At 42.8% G+C, this 12,047-nt stretch overlaps 1 protein-coding gene across 5 annotated transcripts in view; it reads right to left on the bottom strand.

Annotated features, from left to right (window-relative positions):
- LOC122720948 (agrin-like) overlaps positions 1–12,047 on the bottom strand; it is a 233,693-nt gene that overhangs the window by 25,067 nt on the left and 196,579 nt on the right. For all 5 annotated transcript variants that reach the window (XM_043948084.1, XM_043948083.1, XM_043948082.1 and 2 more), the window contains one exon: positions 5,312–5,548. In XM_043948084.1, the coding sequence (XP_043804019.1) occupies positions 5,312–5,548 (237 nt within the window). The remainder of the gene's footprint in view (positions 1–5,311; positions 5,549–12,047) is intronic.

Below are 12,047 nucleotides of genomic sequence, written 5' to 3' on the forward strand. Positions count from 1 at the left end.
GGTTTCGAAAATTTCGCAACTTGATGTAAAACTGAAAATTCATCGAAGGCCGGTTAAAACCGGAAAGTTGGAACGTTGAAAAGAGCCGAAACGTATTCCTAGTATTAGAACGAAATTGTAGCAAAAAAAGAAAAAAAAAAAAAAGAAAAAGAATATACACGATCCCCCACCATCGATCTTTCGAAATTCCAATCGAACAATTAACGAACAATAAACGCGTCAAATTCGAAACAAAATCCAAATCCGTTTCCATTTCAAATCCATTTTCGGAGAATCGAAGCAAGACTTCGCTTTCCCCATTAATGCCGCGTTCAATCGTAGCGAAATCGAGTTCACCGAAAGGAGGGAAGGAGAAGCGTTACGGAGCACCGTCGAAGCAAACTGCGCGCAATGACTGAGTTTACGTTAACAGAAGCTTGGCGGTTTTCTCTCGCGTGCAACGCAGGCAGCAAGAAGCCACCGTTCCTGTTCGATCCGCGGCATCCCTCGAGTGTACCGTAAACCCTTGCAATAGCATTCCCCTCCGAAGGGGGACGGCAGTCACTTAGGCTCGAGACGCGTAAACACGAGCGGCGTAACACAGCATCCGGCCAAGGAGCAACGATCATAATTTACGAGGCACGGATCCCACGGAGCGAGAGGATGGAGTTGGGATAGGTTCGGATAGGGGGAAACCACGTACGTACGTGGTGCACGTTGCATCGGAAACGGGCTACTTTGCCAGGCGAAATAGCTGCGCAAAGAGACACGACGCCGATTAGACGCGTGCCGTTGAATTATGAGCGATTACATGCGGATGAACGCAGATGTATTCGAAGCTGTATTCCGACTCGCCTCCTATTCGCGTGCACGGGGAAATCGAGATTTGATTTCATTACGACGCGATTACGGTGTTACCGTTTGAAGATAATTTATGGATCCTCGTATATATATATACGGATGTAGCAGCATCTTGGGAGTTTCCCAGGATCTTGAGAGATCGGGAAACGTCGACTTTTGAAAAATGTACGGCAGCTTTCAAACGACTTTAACGATAAGTTTCCCGTATTCTTTATTTTCTAGGTCGCGAGGTAACATGAAAATAGTCGCTCGAAAGTCAGCACCAACCCTCCCCCTTCTTCCATCGATTCGCTATTTTCCACTCCAACACGATAATCCCTTGGTTCCGACACGCTCGCTCGAACGCGGCCTCTGCTGGTTGCAGATCAGATCGGATCGGATCGAGGCCGACACGGGACACGCTTCTCGTCTCGATGCGTGCCGCGGCCCTCGAATCCCTCGAATATCGACTAGAGCGTGAGAATTTAGCCGAGCCCATCCCGAACGAGCCGTGTTCAGCTAACGTTTTCCGACCATCTCCCCCTTTCCCTTACGAAGACCCTTATTTCGGCACGCTCGAGCGTGAAGAGAACGCCACCCTCCCCTATTCTGATATCTAGATATCTCTGGATATTCACGGGGAAACGGGGCTAAAGAGAATTTCTTCTCGTCGAGATGGAGGAAGAGAGAGAGAGAGAGAGAGAATAAGAGAAAAAGAAGAAGGTTCGCTTATCTTTCAAAGACCTCCACTTGGAGGAGGTTACTTAACGATCGGTACTCTCTGCACGGTGACTGGATAATCGTGGAATTAAACCGGAGGGAGATCGTGAGATTGTCTCTCATTGAGAACGATCGGGACGTAATTGGACGGCAATTATAATGCCACGATTTTTTTTTTCTTTCCCTTTATAAATTGATACTCCATGGACGGAAGATGAAAAAAAAAAAATACGATCGATCGATAGCTTGTTATTTTCGCTCGAATCTTCTTGGCGCCGCTTTGTCTCGCAAAAATATCAAACGAGATATTAAACGATAGTTACGATTCACGGTTCGGAAGGAAACGAGGTAATTTCGTCCCCATCCGTTTCGAGTTTTCTCCTCCTCCTCTCCAATCACTCGCGCGCACCCAGGAAAGATTAATCCCCCTCTCGATTGCGTCACTTTCCCCAAGTTTTCCTCACGACTCCCCCGGCTACTCGATAATACCAATATTCACCTCCGCCTTCGATAACATTAACAAGAATATACCGGTATATCCTTAATCGTAACACCCAATTCATCGTGCTTATCTCTCCCTCTCCCCTCTCCTAGTCGCTGCTACTTTCAATCATTGAAAAAGTTCGTCCGCCTCGAAAACTCATTTCCTCCATCTTTTCTTTCCTTTCTTCTTCTTCTTTTTTTTTCTCTTCTTTCCTTTTCCCCCTTTTTTTTCAATTTACCCTCGGGCCAATCGTCCCCGACAGAGTAGAGAGACCCGGGAGTGGACCAGGACGAGGGGAGGCGAGAGGGCGGTGGTGACGATCGAAAAGTCTCGAAAGTTTCGAGCTAATTTGATTTATCGTCGCAGCCACTTGAGATTCGCGACCCAGCTCTCGTTCCACCCCTTGACTCGGCGCCCTCGTTGCCGAGAAGGAATTAGGGGGGGTCAGGGATGGAATCCTTGCTCCTTTTTCCGCGCTCGAATTTATTATTGATTTCACCACGCCGGGGGGACCGCCGGCTGAATACGATTGATAAAGAACACCCTTGACTTTCCCCTCGCCCATCGTGACTTTCACCTCGATGAGAATCGAGCCGAGAAAAATTGAAGGATCTTTTGTCGAATCTTCCACGAGCATCTTCGCCCCCCTTTCGATTATTACGTTTCATTGTTCTCGGATTCGTCCTGCTCTTCCCGTGAAATTTCCCCTCGCCCTTTTTCCACCCCCACCGTCCTTGCAGATAATTCTATATAGAAACCTTGAAATATTTCATGATCATTTTTTTTTCCTTTTTTTATTTACACGCTTTCCAACGACACGGTGAATTAATGAAACAATAAATCGAAAGGTTAAAAGAAGGGAAACGAGTGCGTTTTTTCGGGATATTTTGCGTTATGCTCGCCCATTCGAAGAATGGAAAGGGGCAAGGAGAAGGCGTAGTAGGTGGATCGTGGCACCCGATTCCGAGTAAACATCGTCACCTTTACTCGCAGCTACGACCTGTCCGATCAAACATTTGTCTTTACTGTTCGGTTGATTAAAACGCTCGCCGAGTTTGCACCGCGTTCGACTCGCTTCCGGCCGAGTGGTTACGGGGCGAGTTGGGCGGGGGGGAGGGATAAACAGACGGGTAGGAAGAAATCTGAAGGGTGGATAGTAGTCGATCGCGCGGATTCTGACAGGGAGATATAGGGAGAGGAGGTAAGGGGAGAGCGAAGTGGAAAGGAGAAGAGGTTAATAAAAGAGAAGGTGGAAGGGGGAAAAATCGAAGGTTGGAAATTTGGAAAGAAAGAAAGAAAAATAAAAAGAGAAAATGAAAAAATTTAAGATCGCGAAAGAACAATAACGTTGATTCGAAATTGTGAAAGGAAAATTCAATGAAACGGACGTACGAATAATATGTTGGGAATTAAAAAGGAAGAAATTCGATCAGAGGAAGGGGCGGGAGAAATTACTCGATCGAGTAAAAAGCTGCAAAGAGAGAGAGATGCTTTGAGAAAAAGATACGGTAGGGAAGAAATGCGTATGGTCGAAGGTAAAGCGTGTCTAACGTAAATGAAAGGAGGGAAACTCTTACGAGCTGTATCAAAGAAGAAACCACGGTCAGCAGAGAATTAGATAGAAAAAGAAAATTACGGTTATAAAGAGACGAACATTGGAAACGAGCGAAAAGAACGAAGGAAAGGAAAAAGGGGAAAGTACGAAGAGGATTCCTCTTTCTTCTCTTCTGGTTAGTCATTTTTAATTTCGAAACAACGAAAAAGAAAGGAAGTATTCTCTCTCTTCTAGGTTCTCAGCATCTCACGGAACATTGTATTGCGTAATAGTTGCATGCCGACATTAACAATATACGGGCGAAATTTAATAATAGTTGAAGTTTAAGGATAAAGTTATTTTGACGATATATTAATCGAATAAATAATTATACAATAAGGTTACACGAATAAATGTTACTCAAACATTTGAGCTAAATAATTACTCAAAGTAACTCTGTTCCGTAAATTTTTAACTAGTTAACTTCTTCGATCGATTAATGCTCAACAATACGTTGACGTACAGTCAACTGTGTACGTTATCATCAGTAGAAAAGGATCGCTTTAATCGGACGGTAATTACTACTCAATGCGCGTTTCACTCGACTGCAAACCGATTGCTCTACAATTTACTCGCACGATTCCTTCCCCGATACTGTCTATGTGCGTGTATGTGCGCGTGCAACAATTTAACTTGCATTTGAACAAATTCTCGTGGAAAACGCTGCTCGCATGCCGCTAATTTATCACTGTCTTTCGCTTCCCTTCTCGGCTCCCTTCACGTCACACCCTATTCGCTTTCTTCCGCAGAATCGTTCACGATTTTTCAACTTTAACTTCTTCTTATCGTGCACTATTGTCAATAATGCGCAAAGCAAGATATATATATATATTTTTTTTTATTATTTCACCAATAAAATACGCGAGAAAATTAAAGGATTGTTTTTATTTCCTGGTTGAATAGCGCTTTCTTCTGCGTTTAATCAATGACCGTCGGGGACCGGGTCGAACAATCGCGTATTGCGCCTGCGAAACGATGAAAAGTTTATCGGTGGAGGAATTAACTCTTAATATCGTGAAACGGGGGAAGATCCGTTTCGTAAGAAGATGTTTCGTGGAATTAAACGAGAAACGTGAAACGACGTATACGCACTCCTACGCATCTCCAGGCAACAAGGGTCAAGGCAATATTTCTTTCAAAGGAGATTCCCTTATTATATTCATAAACGGGAAGAAGCAATTTAAGCGGAAGAGATCGGTTTTCCCGGGATTCGTCTCGAGCTTGCTGGCTGCCTATAGAAGAATTCCAGCGATATCATCGTGCCGAGCATACACGAGTGTGTAAACCCGTGCCATCTGCCCGGAAGTAATCTTGATGATCGCGTGCATAAAGACGCGAGTAAATACGTACCGACAAACACCGGTATTTAAGCCCTCCCCCTCCTTCGCTTCGATTCGACAAATATTTGTTTCCACGTCGAGGATCGCCGGATTATCCGGCCACGTTTTCCCTCTCGATAAATACGATCGCGAGGAAACGCGAGTTTCTTAAAAATCCGTTTCAAATAAGTTTCTTAAGTTGTTGCGAGTGTTGTTCGTTTCTTATTCAATTCCAATATATATATATATATGGATCGATAATCGTTGTTCTACTTTAATAACAACGTTACAAGATGATCTTGGAAAGCGGATTCCAGAGACAGAGTGGCGGAGAATCGAGGAAATATTTTTTTTTGGAATTTTTCCAATACTCACCGCATTTCCCCTGGAACGCCATCGTGATATTGGCACCCTTGGCGCAGGCGGCCCTGTTCATCTCGCACAGAGACGGATAGTCGGTCCCATCTGTGCCGCAAACTGGGCTCGATCCCTCGTGATCCCCTAAACTCGGACAGGATTCCAGGCACTCGCAGGATGCCTCGCTTCCGTCCCTGCTTCGCACGCATTGCGACCCCTGGCTGCAATTCAGTTTCGTGCACGGATCCTTGATCTCTGTAACAGAGAAATGTAACGTTTCATTCATTCATTTCTTTCTCTTCAACTCCTCCAACTCCTCCGTTTCATCTTTCCTTTATCCCCGCGTTCTCGATGGGAAAACTTTCTTCCCCCTTAACGATTCGAACCGAAGTGATCTTTCGAAATTTTCTTTCGGAAAATTCTTAACATTCCAAACTTTCGCTTTTATTTCTCGGCTCGGCGTGAAATCTGATAGTTACGTTACAACGATGGATCGAAGAAATGCGCGTTTAATCGATGATTCCTCCTTTTTTTATTCTTTCCTCCTAAACGGAGGGGGAGGTCACGCTCGTTTTCAGGCATCAAACGTAATTACAAACCGTAAACACGGGAGCGCGTCGTAAAACGGTGTGAAATTAAATCCCCGCGATTCACGATGAATAAAGTATCGTCTACTATCGTGGGGAGGATTTAGACCACCGCGGTGCCGCGATAAAACACAGCGTACGAACCGTGACCGCGCCGCCGCCCCTCCCTGGCCCTCGCCACTCCTTTCTTCCCCGGGATTTGAACAGATAAAAGCCGTCCGCAATATATTAAGCCGCGGTTAAGCCGGTGAAAATTTTTAATGGAACCTTCAGATAAAGGGAAGGGAAGGGCGGTACGTTCAATTAAAATATCCTTTTCGTTTCGAAAGGTCGCCTCGATGATATCGTGACCCTCCCCCTCCTCTTATGGGGACACGAATGAAATGAATTATCGTATAAATTACAATAAAGAATTATTTTCGCAAGAAATCTTAGCACGTATTCGAACAGTCTTGGAATTTAGAATTTCACCAAAGTTTAGAATTTCTTTCTTTAGAATATATGGAGAGGCGTCGTCGTTTCGCTCGTTACTTGTCCAAGTACCTTTTGGAAAAATGTAGCAGCAGTTGGATATCGTCAACACGCCGCAAAGTACCAACACGGCTTTCCCTATCATTGTTCGCCACTTCTGTCGCTCCTTCTGCAAATCAAACCGACCACCATTCATCTCTCCTCGTTATACCACCTGCATATTTCAACGTCCCTCTTTTCATCTTTCAAGAACGAGGGTAACGGTGTTGCACGCGCAAAATAACGAAAAAGAAGAATTATCGTCGTTACTCCTCGTGTCGCCATATTGAGCGGGAACATTAATTCCACCATTTCTTTCCCCCCCTCCCCTTTCGAGAATGATTATTTTCTCTGATTTCAAAGCGCCCTTAAAATTAAAACATTTTACTCGTCAGCTATTATATTTGCGATTATTCGATTATTCGTAAATTATGTAAGTAATTTTTATTCTCCACCCCTCCACCATTCGAAGATACGTTCATCGATAATAGTCAAATAGCGGGGCGTTAAACGTTTGTATCGAAAGCCAGTACGGTTCATACCCGTGATGATGGATCGCACCAGCCTCGTTTTGTATTCAATAACTGCCGTACCGGTGTATTTTCCATTTACCATTCACCGCAACCCGATTATCCTCGTTAACGCATTTAATTCGCCGGCCACTCATCGTCACCCCCTCCTCGCGACGATCGATGCATTATTAATTATCGGTATGACAAAAGCAATTAGCGATCGGTTATCCGACGCCAAACGAGGGAGGAGGGGGGGGGGGTTTGGAGAGCGCCGTTCGATTTCTACCTTTCCGTCCAATCGTGCAATCTTCCTAATGGAACGAATTTTCCTAATGTAACACGGGGGACACGGTCCCCTAATAAATCGTACGTCCCCTCCTCCAGATATTCGAATCGAGTTTTTCCCAAAACCGGACGGATGGAATTTCGTTTCACGAGAATGCATTCGTGGTTGCACGAATTTTCGAAGAGGAGGGGATTCATCGTAGGGTTATATTACATTTTTTATCTTTTCTTCTATTCTTCTTCTTCTTTTCGTTCTCGAGAAAGAAATCAAATGGAAATTGATCAGGTTATAGTTTAGATAAGATTGTTAAGGGAGCAATTACGATACGTAAATATTTTTACGTACAGATTTGGCAAAATGTTCGAAATGTTTTTGTTTTCATTTCTTTCGACAGTTTCGCATTTCGAGAATTTATCCTTCTCCTCGAAACGATCGATTTGTTTATCTTTCGAAATACGCCTCGACGTAATATCATTTGGCTTCTGGGCAAGTCGCGCGGGCAAGCAGTGAATGAAAAGTGCTCTATAAAAGTGTTATTTGTGCGGGAAACATCTTTGGAATAAGCATCCGAACAAGTTCTCGGTCCATTCGCTCGAACGAGATTCGCAAGAAATTTTGATAGGATCAATTTGAAAGTTAAATTAACTCGAAGTTAAAAATTTTCCGCGGCGTTTATTGCGTCTGCGTCTCGACTACGTGAGGGAGGGGGAGGCGAACTTTTCTTATATTTTCAAACTTAATTATTCACTCGATAGAATAAATTGTACGAAAAAAAGAAAGGAAGAAAGGAAGAAGGAAAGGAAAAAGCGTTTAATAATCCAATTATCGATATAAACGCGACATTAAACAGAACGTATAATACGTTCGCTTGCTTCGAAACTGATAATATCGGAGGATAAACGACGATATTTAAATGCGAAAACCATCGCGAAACTTTTATCGCGTGTCGACAAGCAGAAACGATCGATCAGCGTTTAAATTTTCATTTTTTTTTTTTTTTTGTTTTTCAGGGAGGATACACGGGTCGAACGTTTAATCCGCGGCATACGTTCATTGAACGGATGGAAGATTAACATTCTGTATATAAAACTATCGCGCGGCCATTCGGCCAACGAAATAACATCGGATATCAGTTAGCCACATACGGAATAGAATTGAAAAAGCCAGCTTAATCGAGCTGGCGAACCAATCTTGTACCGAACGATGGCTACGTCCCCCTCATGGAAAATGACCGATTCGACGTGGTAAAAGCATATGGTGAAAGTTGCGCGAAACTTGTGATTCCTTGTGTTCCTATTTTCTTTACACTCGTTCGTGTTAAGAATCGACACGTTACGCGGAATGTGTATATATATATATATATATCACGAAGATGTAAATATAAATCTTGTCCGAAGTCTTGTTCGAATTTTTCGATCGATACTTTGTAATTTTATCTCGAGTAATTTTAAATATAACCCGCGTGGATCGAATTTCGAGGCTCGTGGAAAAAAAGCTGGGCAAAGTTTCTCCCTCTGGTTTCGTTCATCCGCAAGGGGCGACGTGATATCGTAATTAATAATCCATTTTGCCAGTTTTTGCCTGGCGCACCTGACCGTCGCAGCTTGCCGCTCGCCCGCTTACGGATAATTTATTATCGGTGAGCACCGCATTACTCCGGTGTACACCACAACCCGGCCTCGTCGAAACGTCTGTCAAACGTCGATGGCCAGTTTCCCTATTTTCTTTTCGCGTTTTCCTCCCGTTATAATCGTTTATAACCCGTTACTCGGCCGTAATTTAGTTTATCGCGTGACAGATCGTTGCCGAAATTCCGATGTTGAAAACCAATGGCTGCTTATTTTTCGACGTTCGAATTATTTGGTGAGAATAATTCTTGCGAATAATTATTCGGATAATTTCCATTTCGAAATATTTTGAGAATATTTTTATTCGTTTCTTTATTCGTTCGTTTTACTTCGTTTCGATTACGAGCAATTTTTCCGACGTATTATTATTATTATTTTCAACGTAAATTACTCGTGACTTGATATCGTTGCGTAACGTGTTCCCTTAATTACAGGGAATTTTCGAACGGAAGATTATTAATTAAACGACGCGATGTTAATTTTTCTTATATTGGTCTTTATACTCGTATATTTTTATTTACGAAGTATTTTTTTTTTTTTTTTTATGTATCGTATATTAAATACTCATTTAAAATTTTTCGATGAAATATCGGAGAATTTGTACGTAATCAAATTTGTGTTACTTTTACCTCTTGCATTTTTCGTGAAAAATATAAATTTTAGTAAATGAAAAAACGGGAGTAATATTGAAATTACAAAGAGAGAGAGAGAGAGGAAGGGAGAGAGAAAAAAACATTAAATTTTTCAATCACCACCGTTTCATTAATAAAAACAAAAAAATATATTTTTTTAGAGATACGTTCCGCTTTATTCTACTCGTATATTTATTCCGAAAATTAATAACCGAAAGGAAAATCTTCCTTCCAACCCTTCTTTTCCCCGATATAAATAGTATTTCGATAATTCAGTTTTTGCGTCTATTTTATTCCCATTTCAATCCTGGCAATTTCTCTTTGAGAGAGAAGCTCGATAAAATAAGCAACGGCGAAATTACTTCGCCATTAATTTTCCGCCGTAGTTTTATCAACCCTCCACCACCGCAACCACTGATCTATTCAGTTCCTTAGAGAAAAAGAATTCACTTTGCAAAAGTCTCGCGGCAAAAACTTCATAAAGAATAATCTCCCCCGTTTATTTTTCAACGCATTTCTTATTATTGAACGCCCACTTCCTCGGACCAATTATTGAAAATTATTTCAAGAAGTAAATTACGATTGCCGATTAAACGATTCTTTATTTAAGAATTAAGGAAATTTTTCGGAACGGATTATCGTCCGAAAATTTACTGATTACCATTCCTTTCCGAGAAACGTTCGAAATCTCTTCCAAAGACGACGACGAACGACGACATGTATCGCCGGCTTAGGCAGCGATGATCGCCAATTAGTGGGTGATTATCGAAATGGCCGATATATAGGTGAACATTTCGATAGATAAGGGGAAGATGAAGGGGGAGGAGGATCAAGAGGAGCGAGTAATGGGATCGAAGGGTCGTCGTCGTCTGTGTGTGGCCGGTACACTCGGACCGTGTCAAATGAGCCTCGTTAGGCAAACTTTGAGAACATCCAGGATATTGTTCGACACGAGGGGGAGAGGGGGGGAGTGTACAAGTGGACTCGATCCGTGGAGCGATGACGAGGGTCGTTCCGGATAAGAATTTCCTCCTCCTTCTCCTTCGCCTCCCTCTTATTCAATAATTTGGCCCATCGTAATGTATAAGTGGCCATTAATCCACTTTAATGGGCCGCTACTTAAGGCGAAGGCGGACCGTTACCGCCTTTTTATCGGTTACTTGTGACTGGCGCCTTTTCACCGGAGGGGAAGTTTTATTTGTTCCATTTATTTACCACCTCGTTTGGGGATCGGATCGGGTCGGGTCGGGTCGGGTCGAGTCGGGTCGAGTCGAGTCGAGTCGAGTCGAGTCGAGCGATCGCAAGAAACGCTGAATCAGAAGAGAAACGAGGAAGATAGCGTTTGAGGGATTACAGTTGACCTTTGCGGTTGCGAGCGGACGTATAAAGTGGAGCAAATGAGTGGAGAGGCTTCCTTTCTTTTTACCGAAACAGAATATCGAAATAAAAGTATAACAAGTTTAAAACTCGTCTAAATAAAATAACGTGAATTTCCAAACGGTTGGCCAAGCCAAACAGGATCACCGATTTAATAATTCTCCGAACAGCCGCAACATCAGTGGTGGAACTTGGAGGAGAGGCTGTTACAAATTTTCAAAAAAAAAAAAAAAAAGGAAACCGATGTTTTTCCATTTCGATCCGGCTGTTAATCAATCCCGAGTCGATGCTTGTCGTTAATCTCGCGGACGCCATAAATTCACCTCGTCCTTTTGAACGTGTTTCAAGACGAGCTGGAAAACAAATTATCTTCTTCTCTCGAGAAGAGAGAATGAGAAAGAGAGAGAGAGAGAGAGAGAGAGAATTTACATGCACGCGCGAGAGAGAAACACGTGTGGACCCGACTACACAACACCGTAGAGCATCAAATCCGCATAAACGAGATCGAAGGAGGGAGGAGAATCCAACTGTCGTGATTAACGAGCGAGTTTCGCCTGTCAGGCGGACGTTTCTATGGTCGTAAGCGGATATGGGCTGTTCGGTCAGAGCGCGTCGGTAGTAAAGGCATCAGATTGAATTTGGGATTGAGAGGAGCGAAAGGATCGAGAGGATGACGTGCCACGCCGTTCCCCGATAAGGCCGCGTTGCGAAATTATGTGCGTACGTGTCCCAACGAGATTTACACTCTTTCGTCTCTGTTGTTCTTCTATGGAAAAATGGAACATTGGTTGGTTTATAAAACCGGGGCTGTGAAAAAAAAAAAAAAAAAGAACAAAAGATTTCGAGCTCTCTCTCGAGATATTTGGAGGGGAATGGAAATGGAAGAGGAGGATTTTTATCTCCGTTCGATAATTCGAAATTTTCTATTCTCTTTTCGATAAACATTTTCTCTCTCTGTCTCTCTCTCTCTCTCTCTTTCTTTTTTTATTATTGCGAGAAAAGTCAAAAATTCGTTTTACACCTATTATTCTGGAAACGAGTTTATATACGCGTTTCCCTATTAGATATTCAATACAATATTCGCATTCAGTTTCAAAACCGTTTCATTGTGATTCCTTCCGCTACGCTTCGATTTCGCTTCCATTTGTTTAGAATCACTCTTCCCAACGATTTTCTCTATTTTCTCCATTATGTTATATTTTCGATCCAACTCGTATCATTC

Source organism: Apis laboriosa, unplaced genomic scaffold (genome assembly GCF_014066325.1).
Source record: "Apis laboriosa isolate Shangri-la unplaced genomic scaffold, ASM1406632v1 scaffold13_cov153, whole genome shotgun sequence".
NCBI lineage: Eukaryota > Metazoa > Arthropoda > Insecta > Hymenoptera > Apidae > Apis > Apis laboriosa.